This window comes from Epinephelus fuscoguttatus, linkage group LG20 (genome assembly GCF_011397635.1).
Source record: "Epinephelus fuscoguttatus linkage group LG20, E.fuscoguttatus.final_Chr_v1".
In the NCBI taxonomy this organism is placed as follows: domain Eukaryota; kingdom Metazoa; phylum Chordata; class Actinopteri; order Perciformes; family Serranidae; genus Epinephelus; species Epinephelus fuscoguttatus.
This window is the reverse complement of record NC_064771.1, coordinates 32,474,222-32,496,921: the sequence shown is the minus strand read 5'-3', so window position 1 is coordinate 32,496,921 and position 22,700 is coordinate 32,474,222. Positions and strand designations below refer to the sequence as shown.

The 22,700-nt window shown below is 42.3% G+C and overlaps 1 protein-coding gene across 6 annotated transcripts in view; it reads left to right on the top strand.

Moving 5' to 3' along the window:
* The window catches only part of thrab (thyroid hormone receptor alpha b), a 235,034-nt gene extending 218,146 nt beyond the window's left edge, over positions 1 to 16,888 (top strand). For all 6 annotated transcript variants that reach the window (XM_049564453.1, XM_049564450.1, XM_049564452.1 and 3 more), the window contains 2 exons: positions 2,456 to 2,714; positions 4,351 to 16,888. In XM_049564453.1, coding sequence (XP_049420410.1) covers positions 2,456 to 2,714; positions 4,351 to 4,601 — 510 coding nt within the window. In that variant the 3' untranslated portion in view covers positions 4,602 to 16,888. The remainder of the gene's footprint in view (positions 1 to 2,455; positions 2,715 to 4,350) is intronic.
* Positions 16,889 to 22,700: the final 5,812 nt, after the last annotated feature.

The window sequence follows — 22,700 nt, the reverse complement described above, 5'->3', positions numbered from 1 at the left end:
TGAAAGCAGAGGTCGTCACTTTTTAATCAGCATATTTTAAGGTTGAATTCACTCAGATTGTTGTGTTATTATATAAATGTTACGGCTATGATGGATGCTTCTATTCAAATGAGAGCGTAAACCATAATAATGCTGCTGGATCTCCTATTCATTTAGAAACGGAGAAACTAAAACAGATAAGGATGCAGAGTTTTAGTATTCCAGACACCGCAGCAGATAATCAGTCATATTTAATATGTTATCTTTTATTCACAATATAATAGATTATATTATTAGAGAGGCATTTTTAATCTGATGAAGGATTCAGAGGGTGAGAACCTGTTTAGCCTACGTGAGATCTCTTCACGCGGCTGCAGTGAATTACCGATAAGAATGCACAGAAACAAAGCCAGCCTTTATTGAGCCACTAAAAATTAAGCATGCCCTCCAGGTACACATTCACAAGACAAATCAAGCCAATTAATGCCAATTAATCCGCTCGGCAGTCAAGAGCAGTGAGTTACATTTAGGTGAGATTTAATTCAGCACACCATAGTCTGTAGATTTAATCAAATGGGTTTCAACCCAGAGATTCTAATATCCATGTAAATCAGGGTGTATTAGTCATAATCTGTGTTCATCAGCGGAAAAACATGTCTGCTGCTGCTTTTCAACCCGTCTCCATGTTGCTCCCGCTCCCCTCCCGTCCTCTCCTCCACATCTGTGATAATCATGATGCTTCAGTATCCATTTCTACTTATCAACGGATATGATTATTTTCTTTTCTTCCTAATTGTTTTCTCTCTACATCTGTACAACGAGGCATCACTCCTCTGAGGAGAAGCTGTGTTAGCGCTCTGCTGTGTTTTTGTGTTGTTACAGTTGAGGACATCTCATTTTGGATTTTTTTTTTCAAGTAATCAGAGGTTTGGGAGGTTACTCTTGATCTGTTACAGGTTTCAGGTCACTAGTTACTCTGTTAAGAATGTATCTCTCTCTCTCTCTCACCCCATTTCAATCTGTCCTGTCCATTAAAAGCAAAAAGCCCCAAAAAATAATCTTTTTTTTTTTTTTTTTTTTTTAATGTATTCTAACAATTTTAATGACTTCAATAACCTGTTACATGTAAGCACTTTTAATTATTTTCCTAACAAATGTTTTAAACTGGACCTTTTAAGCTGGAAAAATGTCCAGAAAAAAAAAATAATAATAATTTATAAATTCTACATATTAACTTTTTTCAAAAACAATATGTTCGGATGTAACCCCTTTTGCAATCACCAATATATTGAGTAGTAACTGTAACAGATCACCTTTTTTTGTTTAATTACATGTAACTAGTTACTCCCCAATACTTAAAGTAATTATGACTGAGTGGCTGATTTTTAATTTTTTATTTATTTATTTTTTCATTTTCTTGTTAAACTACCTGAATGTAATCGACATTTTGTCATCTGCTGCTCTCCAAACTCTAAACATGTAGTTGTGAATGGCAACACAGAAGGAAAAATGTAAATATTCTTGACTTGTTGACCAAAAAGAGTCAAAATATACCTCATTATTTTTTACAAATTACTGTTTAATCATATTTATTTATCCCCAAGTATGTCATAATAAATATTTTTAATCAATTATCAATATCTTAAACAGGAAAAAGTAACTTTTTGCCCTTTATGGTTAGGTTTTTTTCAATTTATTTATTTATTTAAAAAAAAAAAACATTTTCTAAACGCTGTTTTTGAAAACTGCTGTACAATAAAATTAACGAACTAATAAAAATAATAATAATAATAATAATAGTAGTAATAATAAACTTTATAGAGTATTTATCAAAACAAAGTTAAATGTATTTCATAGAGAAAAAAAAATAAATATATAAATAAAATACCTAAATTAATTAGGGCAAACTTAAAAATGACAAGACATTCAAAACAGATGAAAATAAACACACAACTCAGATAAAATCAGGATATGCTTTCCAATAAAAGTACATTTTTAGAAAAATGACGCTGACTCAAACAGCTTTATTTTATCGAGCAGATCGTTTTAGAGCCTCGGGGTGCTGATTGTAAAAGCTCTGTCCACTTAAGTTTCCGGCTGGACTCTGAAGAGACAGAAGACCACTTTAGAGCAAGAGTTAGTGCTATAAATGAAATGACAAGAATCAAATGCAGTCAGAAACTGACTCAATAAGACAAATAGAGTCAAAATAGTTTGAGCATATACCCAACCCCCTCCTCCGTTATCCATCTGTTCCACAACTGTAACCCTGCGTCAAAATAAAAGGAAAAGTGGGAACTACTTTTTCTGTTACTGCAGGAAAAATGTTGAAATGGTGAAATTATCCATCATGATTTCCTCCCTGTAAAGACTGTTAGTTTTTACAGCTTCAAAATGGGTTCAATATACGATATAGTTGTTGAAAAATAAAGAATAACCTTGTATTAATTATTTAAAAACCCTTTTTTTCCACCAGCTACCTTGTGAAGACCAGATCATCCTGTTGAAGGGCTGCTGCATGGAGATCATGTCGCTGCGAGCTGCCATGCGCTACGACCCAGAAAGTGAGACGCTGACGCTGGGAGGGGAGATGGCCGTGAAGCGTGAGCAGCTGAAGAACGGCGGGCTGGGCGTGGTGTCGGACGCCATCTTCGACCTGGGCAAGAGCCTGGCGCAGTTTAACCTGGACGACACGGAGGTGGCGCTGTTGCAGGCCGTGCTGCTCATGAGCTCAGGTTGTTGTTGACTCCAGAACTTCTGACTTCCTCCTAAATCTTAAAGCTTCATGGCTGCGCCTTCACTCTGTGCAAGCGGCTGCTTTTAACAGCGGTGGTCCAAGAGTTTGAGCTTATTGTAATGTAAATTTAAATTTTCAGTCTTGTGTGCCCTCGGAGACACAATTCCATGACAGTCCATATTCATTACCCGCTGCTTTACACAGTATATATTGTAGCCTATTGTGAATCAGAATGTAATTATGGTCTGAAGATTAAAGTCCACATACACACTCAGAGCTGAAAGGAGCAAATCTAAATCTCATCCTAAATGTGATTAAAAAGCCTTCACTCCTGGTTTGTTCTTTGGAGGAACTCTAACATCAGACTAATTTGGGGTTTTAGGACACAAGTCACATCATGTGCTCGGAGTTTTGAAATATTAGGATGCAAATAAAGAGAGGATGCGTAGAATCAGGGCGTCTTGCAACAGAAACATAATCATTCTCAGGGTATCCGCTGGTGTAGGGGAAAAAAATCACTTCAGTTTGGCAACTTTCCCTTACAAATTAATTTTTTCAAATGTCTGAATCAATATTATTTCAATGCAGAGGCGGCAAGAAGTTGCTGCCTTTATTGTGGTAGTCTAAAAGTACCATTATATTTATTTCAAGAAAATCAAAGCAGAAGCAAGAAAGCAAAAATTGTCGGACAATCCAAGGAAAAAGACCTCCATCACCTCGAATACCAACTGAATTCAGCTCGTCCAGTGTTAACTCCCCGCCTGATCAGCAAACTTTCTGTTGCTGTGGTTACACAGATCAGACCCTGCACGCTGTGAACCTCGGCACTACAGTTTGCACTGTCTGAATTCAAGTTGCTACAGCAGCTAATGAAGCAATGTCACCAACTATACACTAGCTCCAAAAGTTGCCAGATAATGTCATACATAACGCTGATTTGCATATTGGTGACATCATTGAATTTTTATTGAAGCATTTAAACTTCGCTGAAATAGATTCAAAAGAAAAATCCTCAACAAAACGTGATAGACACGAGAGCTAATCAGCTTAGGGACGTACACATGCTGCGTCTTTAACTGCCATGAAAGCGCGAGATCAGGCGTTGGGTGCCACTCTTGTGCCCTTTCTGTGCCAGCTTTCAAGAGCACGGCAGCAGAGTTAGGTTGCTAAGCAACCCCAACAAGAGACCACCTCTTCAGGAGGGTGTCGGTCCGGTTGTTTTGGTGCACACAAGTGTGATTGCTGTGTTCACACCTGCCTGAACGAACCGCACTGAGGGGGCAAACGGACTTGACTTTTGATTTAACTGAACCAAACAAGGCAGGTGTGAAAGCACCCTAAAAAGTAAGATGAAACATGAAATCAAACAATGCTACCAAACTCCAAACCCAGCCATGACAGTACAGAAAGTGTTTCCCAATGATCATTGTCCATAACAACATATGAAAGTGTTCACTGAGCTGACTGACGGCCACATGTTACTTCCAGAATCTTGACATTTAGTCAGAATTAGACTGAGCTGATGATTTCTTATGCGTTCATTTTCAAATGCTCTCCCTCCTTCCTCCCTTCTCCCCCTCTTATCTCTTCCTGTCTTTCCTCCCTCCCTCCACACTGACTCCCCCTGTCACCAGATCGTTCTGGCCTGACCTGCATGGAGAAGATCGAGAAGTGCCAGGAGACCTACCTGCTGGCGTTCGAGCACTACATCAACTACCGCAAGCACAACATTCCTCACTTCTGGCCGAAGCTCCTGATGAAGGTGACGGACCTGCGGATGATCGGGGCGTGCCACGCCAGCCGCTTCCTTCACATGAAGGTGGAGTGTCCCAACGAACTCTTCCCCCCGCTCTTCCTGGAGGTCTTCGAGGACCAGGAGGTGTGAAAAACACAGTTGCCACCAAGCAAAGGGAAGAGGAAGTTGGGGCTAACTGGGAGATGGGAAGGGCCATCATTTTTATAGGGGAAGGATGGAGGGAGAGTCCTCTCGTCAGGAATCTGCATTTCTCCAACATCGCATTTACAGTACGTGGTTTAAAAACTGGAACCAACAATAACAGAAACAACACACCAGCAACAGGAGAGTCAAGCAAACAGAGGATTTTGTTTTTTGAGCACCCTCTCCTCCACCTCTTTCTCCTCCTTTTACTTACCCCTGTTTTAAAATCCGTGTGGGGGCCCTTCTGTCTGAGCATGATGTCTTATCTAGTAAGAGTTGTAGCCATTTGCCAAGACACGAACACCGACACACACAACGCGCACGCACGCACACACACACACACACACACACACACACATATACACACACACACAGACACACAGACACACACAGCCTGTTCCACCTCAGTTCTTCAGAGCAGCGCTCTTTGCAGGGGTCCGTTCCCCCTGTCTGGTTCTCTCTCTTTTTTTTTAAGCGGTCACAGATTTACACACCTTTTGAAGCCCATGTTTCCAGCTTCCCTGCTGGCCAGCACCTCTCAGTATTATTTCTGAATAAGTGTTAAGGCAGTAATTCAGAAAACATGGACATCAGTGTCACATTATAGCTCACGGTCATGCAGGCACAACGCAATCAGCAAAAACACTGCACATTGAAAATTTCAGCAGACGCCTTCAACCGTAACTTTGGTGTATAATGGCTGCAGTAAAGCAGAGCTACCAGACCTAGTCTTTTATCAATTCCTCAACTCAATCTGAGCCGTTACAGCTGTTTTTGGAGCTTCTTCTTAGATCCCAGTGAAACCGGTGCTATATTTATATAAGGCTATTCCAGTTTTATGAAATTGTGTTGTCTACCTTTGAAAAAAATGTGCAGACCATGGCTCCATATCTACCTTCAGTTTTGTCATTGGACCGGCTCCTGTGACATACACACACACACACATACACACACACACTGACACACACGCACACACATATATGAGCAGACTTGCCTTGTCATTGCCCGTGCTGCTTGTGCCAGCAGCCTGCCGTCGTATTAATGACAATTAAGCCCTCCTCTCTCCAAGGAGTTACTGCAGTGAAAGAAAGAAAGAAAGAAAGAAAGAAGGGAGGGAGGGAGGGGAGGGAGGAGATGAGATAGAGCGAGGAAGCAAGATTTAATAGCTGGACTGTAGAGTCAGAGCCAGGGTCAAAATTAAATCTCCCACATGCAGCCTCTAAGGAGGTTTTCAATAGCAGCAACCACCAGCGAGACAGCAAAGCTCATCTTACACACACACACATACGCAAACACACACTCTCACATAGACATAAACACAAACATGAAAACACACAACATCACCTCAGAGTAACGTGAATGCCTCATTTTACTGTATGCACTGCACAGCAGTGTCAATATACAGCCCTAACCTGCAGGGTTTGTACAGAGTCCTCTCCTCACGGACTCAACTCAGTGTGGCCCCTCCAGGCTTCCATACACATTTGCCTTTTTTTACCATGGGCGTCACTGAGAGCAGGCAAATGCCAAGAAGGCTACCATTTACCTCAAAGTGGATACACCCCCAGGCTGGGGCAGCAATACTGCCCCCGTGGTGTCAGGCACTACCTCACCTCTGTGGACACGGGGCAGCTGCCCACAGCCTACACACACACACACACACACACACACACACACACACACACATACACCATTCAAGTTGGCGCACGTGTAGGTTAACACACACCTGTGCATAATATTTACTTAGGTGCACACTTGGAAAGACAAAACACTCACGTCATACACACACACAACACACACATACACACACACACACCCTCAGTGCTATCACTTGGTTGAAATGAAATACCATTGAAGACAGGAGGGCCAGCCATCCCCTCGGAGGGTTAAACCCACTCCAGGGAATGGTACCCATTACATTCGGGTTATCTCTTTTTGTTATATGGGACCAAGTGTCGTCTTTTGAAATTTGGATTTATCTGTTTCTGTCAAAACAGAAACCGACTCACAGAAGCGGCGAAGGACAGTGTAGATGTGCAGCCCAGCTGACACCCATCCACGCGAGTAGCGAGAGGATAGCTGACAGAGAGTACCTGAAAACCCCTCGGTGGCCACGCCCGTTGAATTAGCATGCAGAGAAAGGGCCGTTTCCGTCTGCATCATGGCGATCTTCCGCAGTACGCTCATGATGGCTGTCATTGGATCTTGATAAATACTTTCACAGTAATAAGCTTTCTTTCATGCATTGACGGTGCATCAGACGTAAAAAAAAAGTAGAATGTTCTCAACCGAAATTAAGCTTCTCAAGAGGCGACTCTAAAGCTCTTTCAGTCTCGTGCACTTTACCAATGCTCACCACTATAACGGTAATATGTCACGGCAAACATCCATGGCAGGTATCATAGTGTGCTAGCCAAACAACCATTCAAGAATGTTGATTTGATTAAAAAAAGCCCGCTCTGTTCATTCCAATTCTGGGGCCAAGCCAAATCTAACTGGGTTCACCACTCTTACGAGAAGAGAATGAAAGAAAAGAGAGACTAAGAAAATCTATTTTATATTCAATGCCAAGCAGTAGTTGATACTGGGCACTTGTACAGGATGGGTAGTCTGCACCCCTCAGAAGTACCTAAGCAGAGTAACATGTGGCAGGGATCATGGGCAGTCGTCACGGATGGCCAAGCCGCAGTGCTCCGACGTTGGAGCAATGCTGAGAGGAGAGAGGAACTGGAACGCCACCTTTGGGCACAATGGTGGAGTCTGGTCTGACTCCAAGAAGAACCCCCCTTTCAAAAGATCATCACCGCCGCTTTTCAGAGACCCATCCCCTGCCCAGCCTTACCCCTACTCTAGCCCATGACAATGCCCTTTTCTCCGGAGCCTAGCTCAGACTAAATTGCACCCCACCACCATTAACACAGCCCCCACCCAGCCTGGCTGGTGGGAGTTTTTGCACTACTGCAGCGGTCCTCCTTTCAGCCCCTGACTCATCAAAGTTTAACCAACACCTGTGGTTGGATTACCCGTTAGTCTCCCTCACCAAAACTCATCTCAAACGGGGTGAGTTTTGATGGGGAGACTAAACTGGGGTGAGTTTTGGTGGGGCGGCTCCAAAGCAGCAGTTTTGGAGTTTAGGCTGCTCTGTGTAACAGAGGCTGGCAGTCGCAGTGGGCTCAGTCCCAAACCTGACCCGTTGTCAGTATTAGACCAACAGCACATGACCCTCACTTGTTAACCAACCTGACCAGGGATGGAGAGAGATCCCTGCGTAGGAGGGCTGTGTAGCACTTACTCATTCTCCCTGTAGTACTCCATTTTCCCATCATCCTCCCTCTAGAGTCAGCCCAGTGACATTTCAAATTCAGAGCCCTCCCTTCCATCGTCATCTTCTCTCCCCCTCTCCTCTTCCCTAAGCACCCTAGCTATCGCACCCACTCGCCGCAGAGTGGGGATGCCCCCAGTTTGGCCCAGAATCATTGACACCAAACGGGATCCAGGCCTCTACCTTGTGAGACAAGGCTGGCCATAACTGCCCTTTAGAGTGGCGCCACCGAATGAATGTGAACGGCAAAGCAGCAGCGACGGGAACGAGAGACTTGAGCGCGAGATTGTGAGGATGTGAGAGAAGAAGAAGAAAAAAGCGCGGGACAGGAAACATAAAAAGCCGAGGGCCCCAACCCTCACTGCCATCATTGACGTGGGTGCAAGAGGGTGATGTGGCAGGTTGTAGAGACGATGTTAACAAACACTCGGAGGAAGGGGAGACGGCGGTGCAGGAATACGTACAGTCTCCCCCTTCAGCTCCCACAACAACCGCATATGAGCCCCTGCTCCCATGCCAGCTGACAACCCCAAATGTCCCCCTCAGCTCCCTCCAGAAGGATAACCTCCAACTCTCATGCAGTGAGGATCAGGAAGAGATCCCTCACTCCGGAGAGGCAGGTTTGGAATTCCAACACGTCTTTGTAAAAGAACTGAAAAAGAGAAAAAAAAAACCTATCGATGTCCTTTGTTCTCGTGAGCTGACTGGGTATGTGTGTGTGACAGTAGGGGTTATAATGCTGCTTTACCTTCTGAGTCTGATTTAGATTAAGAAAAAAAAGATATATGAAATGATTATAAATCCACAAAACAAAAATTTAAAGAGATGACTTTAAAAAAAGACTCCTGAACAAAAATTATTGGAGATTTTTTCATTTTATCATTGTTTTCTTATTTTTCTGTTTGTTTTTTGACGCTTAAAACTGCTCTGTGTAAAAAAAAAGGAAAAAAAAACAGCTGTAGTCACTTTTTGACCATGCGTGCAGTGTAACATAGAAACTATTTCACTTCTTTTTCACATCTATACTTTGTGTTGATAAGCCAACTGATCTGTTTGTCTGTGTATCTGTCCAAGTTGTCCGTCCCCTTTTATCAGGAGGAATTTACAACCAACAAAACAGGAATTTCTTTTTTTTTTATATATATATATATATATAAATATATTTTGTTTTTGTTTTTTTTTTTTTATGAAATACAACTTTGGAAAAAAAAAACACAAACAGGAAAAATAATGCAACAGAAACTGAAAATACAAAAAAAAAAAAATGAAACAATCTTGTCATACCTCACACAACACAAAACTCAAAGGAACTTGGGAGGAGTCATATTTTGCAGGCACATGTGAAAGTTCAGAGATGCATATATAGATTTAAAAAAGTGTATATGTTCAGATAATATGTGCTTGTGTGTACGCATCAGTAGAAGTTACAAAAGGACTCTTCCCTCAAGCTTTTGTGCTCTCTCTTATTTGGTTGTGAGACGTTAGAGATCATCTGCTAATGTGAGCATTTCTCCAACTTAAAGGCACAGTCTAAAGACAGCAAACTTAAAATGTGAATGGCCCAGAGACTGAGGGATTATGACTTTTGTAATGGCTGAGAGTTTTATGGTATTGAATGTAGCTGACAGGAGGGGGCTGGACCTGAGCCCGGCACCCACAACCCAACTTCCACACACCAGCAGAAAAGATAGTGGTGTCACACAGACGTTACAAAACAAAACAACAAAACTGAGAATATATATTGCCCGTCTGCAAGGTGCAATACTATGTTATGTATTTTTGTATGTTTTCTGTTTTGATTTTATTTTCGTTTCATTTACATTTTATTTTGGCCATAACCAAGGATGTAAATACAAAAACATACAACACTCAAGATTTATTGCAGCAAATTTAACCTCTCCATCCCGCTCTCATGTAAGAGGAAAAACAAAAAAAAAAAGCAAAGTAATGTGTAATGCTTCATACATGTGTATGTGTGCACTCTCTCACATGTGCATGCTGACCCATATTCAGAAGTGCCCTGTGACGTTAATCATGAACCCTGTGCCTCCTGTTGTTTGCAAAGAGATAGAGTCGTACCCCTCATATTCTCACGACATGACACGCTACACATGAATGCCTAGAGTTGTGTGTGTGTTCACATATGGAATCAGTTCTTCCCAACTTGTTGATGCGTGTGTTGCCAGCAGCCACAGTGGCGAAAGGTTAGCAGAGGCAGGGAGGTGGTTTTGTGGGAGTAAAGTGGGAGGTGGGAGGCATGAGTAGAATGTAAGCAAGGTAGTATTTGGCGTGAATGTCAGCTAACGTGGCTGCAACAGCACCCGCATCAAAGTTGGGAAAGGCCAAATGGATTTGTCCGCCTCCCCATCGTCCCCCAGAGGCCGGCCTAAAAACCTTGACAGCTCAGTTTTTGATGCATGGTAGACATGAAACTGGACGAGGGGCCCCATTTACACTTCAAGTGTCTTGTATCTAGAAGAAAAGCTCCAGATTTAAAGGGACAGTTCACCCAAAAATCAAAAATACATATTTTTCTTCTTACCTGTTATGCTGTTTATCTAGATAGTTTTGGTGTGAGTTGCATCTACACTACAATGCACAGAGCCAACCGTAAACAGGCACAAGGCCATGTGTCGCAAATTGCAGTTAAAACCCCAATTGAGAAGCATAATCCGCAAGTGCTGCACACATGCTTAAATAATGTGATTAAAACCTTAATAATCTCAGCATATCCCACAAGTCTTAATCAGAAAATTCCCTCTTTTTTTATTTTTTTATTTTTTATTTTTTTGGAATATGGTAGGGCTGGGATTTCCATTCACACAGTCGTGACTTCATTCGATTTCCGATTGGATCCAATTGGAGATATTTCAGTTACAATACCAATTTTTGCTGCAATGCAAAAGAGATTCTCAGAGAGCTAGTACTGTAAATTTTACAAGGAATTAAATGTTCCCAGAGCAGCAGCAGTCAAGTTAAAACAGCAAAGTCACAATATAAACTTAATATCGGACTGGAAACAAAATAAAGATGTCAGTAAAATAAATGATATTCCTGACATCACAATACTGAGTCAAGTTTAGAAAGAATAAACAACACAGACGTCAGTCAGTATCTGTCCTCCTGCTCCTCCCTCTGCTGCTGAGGAGAGTCACCACCTGAGGTCACATGACATGTGACCTAACTGAGCTAAACTGTCAGGCGTAAATAGTTGTTGCTTATAGTAAAAGATAAAAACCGGAATTTATGAATCGTTATGGGTCATTCAAATGAAGACCTTGTACAGACCTTGTGAGCAGCTTCATGTAGGAACTGTTTTCTATCTACCACCCTACACCGAGGGTAAATGGTATATGACGGTATTTGTGTGCGGTGTTATCTAAATACAACTCTCTAAAACCGTCTTGGTAAGTCTTGTTAATCATCTAGTTCCAACAGTCACCAACTCTGGTTTGGTTGAAATGATGCTTTAATTCACTGAAGCAGATGTGCGATTTCTCTTTGGTGTTGCAAGCCGGCTGTTTACAGTCCTATAGCATTATTCCCACTACTCGCAGTTGCCATATTTGTCAGCTCAGCTGCCTGTTGCACCAGTAGAGACTGACCTCTGGTGGCACAGGATGTGCACTACATACAATACATCCTAAGTACAGCGAGGTGAGCTGACGGTATTGAAAAATACAGACCAAGCCTAGCGCCAACCGTATCACTGCGAAGAGAGGACGAGAGGCTTGTGCTCATGACTGCGTGAGATGTAAACATTAATGGCATCCTCTTCGGCTGAGCTGTAACTTTAGCTAGCTCAGTGGTGCTAGGTGAGCTAACAGTAGATGCACTCTTCCCTCTGCGCAGTGATATGGTTGGCGGGTGTAGTCCGGTTGAAAGAAAATAGTTCCTACATGAAACTGCTCACAACAAGGTCTGTGGATTATCTTGAGTAACCAGGTCATGATTTCTGGAAAGAGACATTGATGTTGAGTGTTTCAGTGTGTTTTTTGGCACTTTGAGCACCACAAGCTGAGTGCCATCTAGTGGCAACACTCAGCAGCTCCCACCAAAATAATCTACACTCATAAACAGCACTGCAGGTAAGAGGTAAAATATGTATTTATGATTTTAAGGTGAACTGTCTCTTTAAGACGCTTTTATTTACACTAAGCCTCTTACATTTGCATCTCTATTGGCAGAATCATGTCTTTGTTTTTGCTGGCTACATGCAAATTAGAGAGAGTCCCACTCCAGTCAAGAGAGTGGTGGGATTTACCTGAAGATTTTTGGCAACACCCAAAAGCCACTACTTCCATAGAGATCTTACTGGCGTGGTTACACTTAGGAAGAGTGAAAATTACGGATGCATTTACACCTTGTCAACATCTGGCTAGAATGCATCTGAAACCGTCTTCTGAGATTTGAGCAATCGAATTTCAATCCATGTTGAATGCCTCTTGACTTTTTTGAGATCCAGCTGCCATCCAATCAGCCTGAGACACATGAAGTGAAGTGTAAATGGAGTCTTAGATGATGACAGATTGAACCAAATACCATATTTGGTGCTCAGCTCTGACTGGTTAAAGCTGAAAGTAATTTTGGTCTATGATTACACCCTTAGCTCAAGCAAATTGCGCTTGGCAGACCACAACAAGCAAAGTGAAGGTTTCAAGGCTGGCTCTGCAGTGGCTTCCAAGCCCATCCCTCCATAGATACTCTGATCCTGGATTATTCTCACATGTTGACACATTGGACAAGGGTGGAGATTGTCTGTGATGTTTTTTGGTTTCATGGTTGTGTTTGGTCCCCCCCTATGCCAAATGTAGAGTTTGTGAAGACATGCAAGTAGCAAGATGTCTATGCAATTTCCCTCCTGCTCCCTCCGAAAGAAAGACAAGCTCAACGTAACAACAACGAGCCAGTCTCGCTTGTGAAATCAAATTCGGCCTGGCTTGTATTCCAGAGGTTCTTTGCGTGACCTAAAGATCCTTGCTACTTTGTGTGGGCGAGGGTCAGGACTGCCTGGGTGAGCTGGCCTTCAGCCCAGCTCAATGGCTGGTCCTCAGGGCCAGTAACTCTACACGGTAGTCCGGGTCTCATTGAACAAGTAGGAGGGGTACTGGGGATGTTGTGGAGAATAAGGATTCTACGAGATGTGCTGTTTTTTTGTAAACTGCTCAGAAAGTGGTGTGTGTGTATGTGTGTGTGTGTGTTGTTTGGAAGTTTGTCTACTTGACGCGATGCTCTCATCGTTCGGCGGGTCGATCATTAAGGCCTAGAATTCCAAGATTTAGACAAGCCCCCTGAAGGCAACCCCACTGCAATATATGTGAAGCTTTAATTTTTCTCTCCTGCGACTAACTTAATGTAATGTTAGAGTATTCTGGGTGGTGGATGTCTATCAGTGGGATGTATGCAGCATAAACATGTTAACTCAACCCATCACCTCTGACTGGACTTGTTTCAGAATCACCTATCTTCTAAATAAATTTACATCATCCCACTGATAGGAACATCTACAACCTGCTGACTATCAGTTTAACGTGAGCACTTAACTATAAAATGCACTTTGAACGGCCCAAACCAAGCCACGAGGACGTGGACGAATCTTTGGTAATATTTGTGATGAAATAGACAACATAAATTGCACCCAAGCCAAATGCCTTTTGCACCATTAAATGTTTTTTTTAAATTAGTTTAACCCCCGAAAACAAACAGCCTTTAGGCTAAGACACTTAATGACTAATTATAAAGTTTACAATTATAGTGCAATAATAAGTGAGTGAGTGAACCTTTTGGCGTATTTCTCGTCTCGGCCGATCTTTTTTATACATTTGTGGGAAACTAATCTCACAGTTGCTTTTAAAACGCGCACCCACCCGTGAGAGCATCAGCTTAGACCCACTCCACACACACGCACACGCATGCACACACACAAACACAGACCACTTTTTGTGACTGGGTAAAGGAAGCTATTGAAGGATTCTCTCAGGTAAAAGAACATTTTCTAATAAATGATGATGAACCTTAGATGAAAACCCATTGTTAGCTCATCTTTTTTTGTCCTCTGAATTTAGTCAGCAATGTGCCCTTATTTTCTGTTTGGTGTTTGATCCTTGACCAGAGTCCGATTGAAAAGGTGTAAACGTCCAGGCTTCAAGGATTTGGATCCTGAGTCTACTTCAAATACAAAGAGTTATGCCCTCACTGCTTTCTTAGCCCCAAAATGAAAACACATTTCTTCACGTGTGGAGGTGGGAGAGTGTTGTGTCTGTCTGCTGGTTCTGTTTGTGAGTTCTGTTTGTTTTGGTTCAGTGCTGCGCTGTATGGAAGCCCATTCCCGCCAGGAAAAGAAAAGTCAGTGTTATTTATATCACCAGATATCACAAATTTTCCACAAGGGGCTTTAAAATCTGTACAGCATATAAAACCAGCTGTCCGTAGACTCTCAATTCAGATAAGGGAAAAACATTTACCAATAAAAACAAATGGAGGAAAGCTCAGGAAGAGCAGTCAAGGAGGGAACCCTCTCCCAGGACGGACAGAAATATTACATCATGGGTTATCAGGGTGACAAAATTATAGATATATTGTAAAAATATGGATCAGGGACGACGTACAGCAACTTCCAGGTGCTGCCAATCAGTCAGGACCTGAACCACATGACCTCCTCTCCACCATGGAGATCTGGAAAGAGGACAGACTGCACAGACACCAAGAGACAAAGCTCAAGTAAACCATTTACACAGACACAGGAAAGGAAACAAACAGAGAGAGAGACAAGGACGTCGTGCACACAAGACAGAGTCAAGAGAAGGGCTTAATCTCCTGGAGGACGAAGATGCAAATCCAAACATCTGGAATGATGCACCGGCAGCCAAGAGAGACAGAGAGTTCCAGGGACGTCCAGCACAGAGAAGCCTGAGTGAAAGAGAGGACAAGGAGAGAAACTAGAGAAAGAGGCACATAGCTTGACGCTCCTGTGCTTGTGGGGCACAAACGATCGGAGGGTTAGAGATGCAATGGTTCTTAAAATGTCTACAGTACAGGACAAACACAGACTATACATCAAATGTTGGTTACATATCCAGTTGGCTAAGAGATTTGCTTCACTCACCAGCCAAAAAATAATAGCAATCTATTAAATGGCCGGTGAAATTTGAACAGTCACTTGCCGTTTGGCCGGTGGACGAAAGAGTTTTCAGCCGTAAAGACTGAGTAGCTAACAGCAGCTGCATTTGAGTAAGTTTGGCTACAAGCGGAGAAAGCTAGGATTTTGTTTATTATTAATGATTAAGTGGGAAATATTCTGCATTAGCAGCAGACTGGCCGACTGAATCCAGTAGACTGGAAAGTGCCAGACTGGGACAATTGTCAACAGCTCCTGTCGCTGCAATGGAAAGAGCCAGAACCACAGGAAATCGCTCGCCAAGTGCAGTTAAGGTTGACAGACCATTGTGGTGAGTGGTAAATACATCACCGACACCACAGCAACGGGTTGGTGTCGCTTTAGATTTAATATGAAAGTGACCTGACACCAGGGATGTGACAGAAGAGACAGTCAAAGCAGAAACCACAAGTCTAGAGCCAATAAGGCTTCACTTTGAGGATCTAAAGCTGCGTTTCATTTACCTCAGAAGTCATAACTTGGAATGGCGTCACACCCGAGTTGACAGCGTTCCAGTACAACAAGTTGGAAAACCAAGATGTTGTTAGCAATACCAGTTCAAACCAGGTTAGCCATTGTTAGCAATACCAGTTGATAACTGTATTTTGCGCATTTATACACCATAGCAACACGTCCACAGATAGACGCTGGACAGTACGACTGTTTTAATGAGACACAAATAAGATAGAGGTGCTAATGAACAGTTTATTACCGCAGCTTTCACGACTGTTGATGCGCAGAGCAGCCATTTTGGATTTCTAGGACGGGGTTTATGAGGTTCTTCCAACTTAGCAAGTCAGAAATCCGACTTCAGGGGGCGTTCCTGTTGAAATTCCTAAATGGGAACTTCGAAATTCTGACTTCAGTGTTAATGGAACGCAGCATATTTAGGTAAATATTGAAATCGCCAATAATTAAAATCTGATCAGAATGAGTGACAAGTTCTGACCTAAGTTCTCCATATTCGTTTAAAAATTTGGAATAAGGTCCAGGTCAAGTTGGACTGATCAGAGTCTGTTGCCTCGGACTGATGGTAAACAGTGGAGAGCGATGCTAAGATCTGACGCTACTGGTAATGGAGTCCCCTGTTACTAGCATGAAGACTTTCAAACAAACGGGGCTAGCGAAAGTCAAAAACCTGTTTTCACTCGGGAGAGCTGATTGCACACCGGACTACACAATCAGCTTGCTTCTGCGATCCCTCCATGCTGCCAAACAAGGATAAACTCTGTTTCATCTGCAGACAAGGCTACGCTAATGCTAATTCACTAACCTGCTATCAAGCCTGTGGCCGAAGCTCGTTGGAGCGCCCGTTACATCTAAGGTAATGTTAGCATACCAGTTAACACAAACCACCGTAACACAGTTAGTGAGGTTGTGTTAGCTGTGGCTGACTAGAGGCTAACTTAGGCGAAACTAGGCTAATGGGGAAAAATGCAAAGAATAATAGCCATAAATGAAAATAGGGGAACAAAAGGAAGTTGAAATTTTGACTTAATATTCCACAAACTTAATAGTATTTATTACTACCTTAAATTTATTAATGCTAGCTCACATTTTTTTGTTTAAAAAATAAAAAAAAATGGTGTATCGCTAAATCAGAAATTTAAATTTCATAATTTTGATTTAGAAAGTCAAATTTTTGACTTACAATGTCATAATTTTGACTTGATGTGTACATTAGTTCAATTCAATTCATTTAATTGTTAGTATGATAAAATCTTAATTTAAAAAGTTTTGGGTTTTTTTTTAATTCCTCTCATCCCTGACTTTTTAACATTCTTCTTCCTGGCAGAAATGGGTTTCCTTAGAAGAGTGAAAACACACAGCATTGTTTTTTTTATTCAAGCCAGCCTATTCTTACTTCAAAAGTCCAGCTTGGTCCTAAATAAATCACACTTTAACTCTTCTCAGAAACACGTGCCAGAGTGTACAAAAGCAAATTCAGCCCTCACTGTCAGTAACAGTCGAGTCTTTGCACTTTCTCCCTTTACGGTCAAAGTGCCAGCAGCAATATCCAGTTCTCTCTCACCCAGTTGGCTAATGGTGTACATAAAGCAGTACATGGCTGCCATCCAAGCCGGGCACCGTCCACCCTTGGGGAGGGAAGAGGGGGGCGGGGATCTGGCTTTGTTCCTCCGTCCACAGGCCTGTTCTATTTCAGTGTGCTTACTGTTTAACTTTGTGATGTACTGAAAGGTTGGCATGGCTAATCCAAGGTTGTGCATGTGTAAAGGTGTGTGCATGTGAATGTCAGCGTCCATGTTCATGTGAGAGAACTGTGTGTGTGTGTGTGTGTGTGTGTGTGTGTGTGTGTGTGTGTGTGTGTGAACGCTTTGCTACAAACGTCCTGATACTCATTGACCTTCTTCCCTTTCCCTCCTGAATCCCTCCAAAAGCACCTTTTTAGGCCGCGGTACGTGACAGAAGTCTGTAAAACAGAGTCCTGTCATATTATTTCCTTTGAAGAATGTAACTAATATTGTGTTCAGCGGGCTATCTGAGAGTAAAAATGAGGGGGTCTTGGGAGCCATTTATATATGAGGGTGGTGGGGTTGTAGGAATGAAAACTGAATTGCGAGAGTGGGTAATATTTCTGAAGAGAAGCTGCAAGGATTCCCACAAAGAAAAAGCCAGACGGTTGCTCGCAGATTACTGCCGCACCTGCAGTTTGGGGCTTTTGCAATTTTGTTTCTCTTTCCAAATGATGGCCTTATTGATTGCTTTTGTATCCCTCCTCCTCTGAGGTATTGTTCTACAGCGTGTTTCATAGGGCACTAGAGGATTTATTATGAAGGCTTGCACTTAGAAAATGCAAGCTGTGGAGTTGGATCTCTGGTAAAGAGTGAATTAATGCGTTGGGTGGTAGCAGTTTAGGACTCCCGAGAGTGATTTTTAGGCTATTGCAATACTCGATATTAAATGGCTAAATCTAAGCCAATACCCCCTTTGTGGCCACATTAGCACAACAAGAAATCAGCAGAGAATATTGAAGCCCCCGTGAGCTGAATAATGTTATCGAAGTGCCATATCAGCTTATCAGGCGCACCGTCAACACTCAAATTTAGAAACATTAGTTGTTCGGACTGTTGTGATTTAAATTACGACTGTCAACATACTATTTGGCAGCCGTCACTTGTGTGTTAAGAGCTGATTAAGAGGCTTTGTGTAAATAGAGTTGTATTGATCATGAGATTACACTACACCTCAACAGTCCAGTCAACGCAGGAAAATGGTGGCACTGTGCGTTTCTGCAAACCACGAATACTTTTGCAAGTTTAATACGCATCATATTACTGACAGTATCTCAGCAGACTTCTCATTTGGAGGTGGAGGGGATGGTGGTTGGCCTGCTAAGCTGGTGACCACTGCAGACTGCTGTTCAAGACCAACAAGAAAAAAACCAGTTGTTTTTAGCAAGTCCTTATGGCGTTTCTAGCAGATTTGTAGGCACTTAATATGGGTTTTCTGTAGAGACCTGTTGCTGTGTTTCCAGCAGCCTTCTGGACTGGAAAAGCGGTTGTTTTTTACTGAGACATCACTGCATTTCCTGCCAGGATAGTGGCAGGAAAAGCAGTTGTTCTTTACCGAGACATCACTGCATTTCCTGCCAGGGTAGTGGCATGAAAAGTGGTTGTTCTTTACCGAGACATCACTGCATTTCCTGCCAGGATAGTGGCATGAAAAGTGGGTATTTTCTTCCGACACATCACTGCATTTCCTGCCAGGATAGTGCCACAAAAGCGGTTATTCTTTATTGAGACATTGCTGCATTTCCTGCCAGGATAGTGGCATGAAAAGCGGTTGTTCTTTACCGAGACATCACTGCATTTCCTGCCAGGATAGTGGCAAGAAAAACGGCTATTTTACACCGAGACATTGCTGCTTTTCCTGCTGGGATAGTGCCACCAAATGCAGTCCCTAGCCCTAACCCTGTTCCTCCAAGGATAGTACCCCCCAAAATCGGGTATTGATAGCCAAAACATGATCTTAATAATCATAACCTTGTGGTTTTGTGCCCAAATATGCCCACATGTTAACCGCAGCATTGTAGAAACATTAAGTTTCAACATATTAGCTACATAACAATGTGTTAATGTAATGTGGTGTGCAGAAAAGCACAATGCCAACATGTTTCCTGGTGACTGGGTTGTCCTCACCCTATCCCTTATCCAATGGCACATGGAGCTCTGTTTGCTGCCCTGCACTACAATCTGGCCACTAGACATTATGAATAGCTTTGAGCGGACACTGTCATTGTCCTGTTGCCTAGTTACACCAAATCCCAAGACAGAACTAAGAGCACTTACATACAGGTGGTGTTGTGGCGTTTTTGTGCTGCTCGGACGAGCTACAAGGAGATTTATAGTCATGAGGCTATTTTTGTAAACAGGTGGGGGAAAGAAATCGCATGCCTAGACAGCTAAGAATGTACACATATTAGCTCATCTATTAGTAGTCTATCAATCAGAGATATAGATAAGAGATTAGATAAATTATGTGACATGTATTGTAGTTTGGGGAGATCTGTGCTTATGAGAAAAATATGCAATGTTTGTCAGGTTGAAAATAAGGTTTTGAATTGGTTCAGAACTGCTCAGGTTTGATAAACCGGCCTCAAAGGGTGCTTTCCGTCCTCTCCCCTCCCTCTGCTCTTGGTCCAACATGTCTCCCTTGTCTGTTCTGTCAAAACACCCCTTGGAGCACATACACGATCAGCTCTCTTGGCACATACAGTACACAAGCCCACTGTTGTATGCAAAACCAGAGGAGATGCTCTCTGCTCAGCTAACTCTTTAAACCTTAAAGGAAGGGATCAACTTATCCACTCTGTAGCAGGTCCAAGCCACTTTATACAGCACCAGCAAATCACCAACAACCACCTCTTTAAGGCTTCATGACCACTGGGAACGTCTTCTTTAACTGTACCACCTTTTTTGCTCACATTGTTTACAACAGAATGGACTCAGTGTTGCATGTACAGAAAGCTTAGCATGCTTATAGTATGGTGTTAAAAAAAACATTTAGCAAAAACACACTCTGCTTCAAAGTGGTTTCTTCAACAGCAGGACCAGTGTTTCGCTTAAAAGCAGATACCTGGTGGCAAGTTCTACGTCTTGTATGCAGCAGCTGGTGCTGGTAGATGTTTCCATGTCAGACTTTATTTATAGATGGGGTTATGTTGTACAAATGTCTATTAACTGTCTATGTGTCTATATTCACTATTCTACAACTCACTGTCCAGTTAGATAGCAAGAGGTTTAAAATGATTTATGATAAATCAAGAAAAGTAAACAAAGGCTATGTGGATCTGAATGAATTGGCTAGAAGCATTAACGGCATACAGGAGTTTGCTTTGTCTTGATTTAACATAAAGATGCCAGTTTGAAGGTTGGACGGTGCATTTAAACACATTTTTGCAAGCCTTTAGATATTTCAGCAACCAATAGACGCATGCCGAAGAGCAAAATCTGTGGAGGTGGAGTTTTCTCTGGATTTTTGATTTGTTGTTTTTTTTGGAATTTCTATTGTCTTGTTTTCTTGGATTCTCTCAAGGACCCTGTTCAGCCTGCTCAGTATATATATAATATATATACTCTATAACTTCATGACTTCGAACCAGCAGATGTTTTACAGAACCTACAAAAAATAAACATGCAAATGAGCTATAAAAACCTTCACTACAACAGCTAATACAACTACCTTTCTTACTTTTGTATCACTCCTTCAAGAGTTCCTTGCTTCACTGTGACTGCAGAGGCTGCTTGGAAAACTATGATGTGTTCTGCAGACACTCAGGGGTCACGACCTGTCCGCCTAGGATCAGGGTTAGAAAGGTGCCAAAGACGGGATGTGAGGTGTTTTTTGTTGGTTGTGTTGAAAGCATGTCAACCTGTTGTCACAGCTCTCCATACAAATTATGGTCCAGGCGAGTCGTATTATCTCTGGAGACAACTGGGAACAACAAAGCGCAAGAGATTGACGCAAGATTGTCATTCGTCCTGATCCAGGACCATCGTTGTACGTATCATGGTCTTGGATGGGCATCTCCTAAAACGTGGACATTTCAGGCACTCAGCAGCTCAGAAAATTCAGTACGAGAAGAAAGTTGAAGGTGATCTTAGCATCTCATAAGATAGAACAAAAATAAGGTCAAGTAACAACAATCAGAACATACTTAGACATAGGAAGGTCCGATCGCAAGCGCCAGATAACAGTAAAATGACCAAGAAAGGTTTTTAAAGCATAGACTGTACAAAGGAAGTGGACAAAGCCTTGGGGTCTGATAAATGAAGCCAATGCAGAAGCCTTTAACCTTTGTTCTTTCTAATGGCCACTAGGGGGCGACTCCACTGGTTACAAATAGAAGTCCGATTGCATAGAAGAAAATAACCCTGCTTCTCACTCGGATTTATTACCCCAGGAAACATTTTCCCAATGAGTTGATGGTCTCAGTTGCTAGTTTCAAGTCTTGGAGAAAACAAACGATAAAGCAGCGTATGCTTTAGGGCGTAGCTACCTTGTGATTAACAAGTTGCTACCACGGCAGTGTGCTCGTATTCTCAGATCTTCAGCTCCACCCTCTCTCTCCTCCAAATATTTCCACTTCTGACTCCAAAAAATCAAGATGGCGACATCAAAAATGCCGAACTCAAGACTGCAAGACGACAGTCCAAAAATCAATGGGTGATGGCACGGTGGCCACCTCCACTTCTTTTATACAGTCTATGCCAGGCCCCCAGGAAGTGTGCTGGACTCTGAAGCCAATTAGACATAGTGGCCAAACTGTGTAATTACACCTTCTGGGTCCATCATGTGATGCCATTGGGTCAAAAATACATTTTCCTAAGGACTTACATTGGGAAATAGACGTCTGTATGTATCAGTGGATACATTTTTATAGGCATCACAACCCCCATGAAATGACTCATTTCAGTATCAGAATTTGAAACATTTGTTCCAATAGTTTGTTCCATTTCAAAAGTCTAGAAGAACTGCATGATAAATTATTCATCCCCTAAATTAGCAGAGGGCTAAACAGGAAGTTAGCCACTCGGAAAGCAAAGTCTCTATTGCTCCTGCTCAATGGGCCCAATGAAAATCTGGAGGATCTTGGTGATTTTACACCTGGGAAGTCAATTTTTTGGGGGGCTTCACGAATGAACAGGGGCCTCCAATGCTATCCAATTATCTTTATATATCTGTGTCTCATTTGGAGTAAACTAGTATACTTTGTTGCTATATTGTTATTGACAAATCGCGACCATAGCAGCCTGTCAATCAGGATAGAGGCACAGTAATTGGTATCCATGCCACCTCCACCCTCTCATTCAAATATGGTTACTTGTGGCTTCAAAAAAACAAGATGGCGACGGCCAAAACACCAAACTCAAGGCTTTAAAACAGTAATCCACAAGCCAGCGGATGACGGCACAGTGGCTACCTCCACTTCTTTTATACAGTTTACTCTCTAAAGTCAATACACGCCATGTAAAATCAAAGATGGCAGAGTATTTCTTCCTCACTTGACACCTTGTTTTATTTAGTAGCATTGCTTCATTGTCTT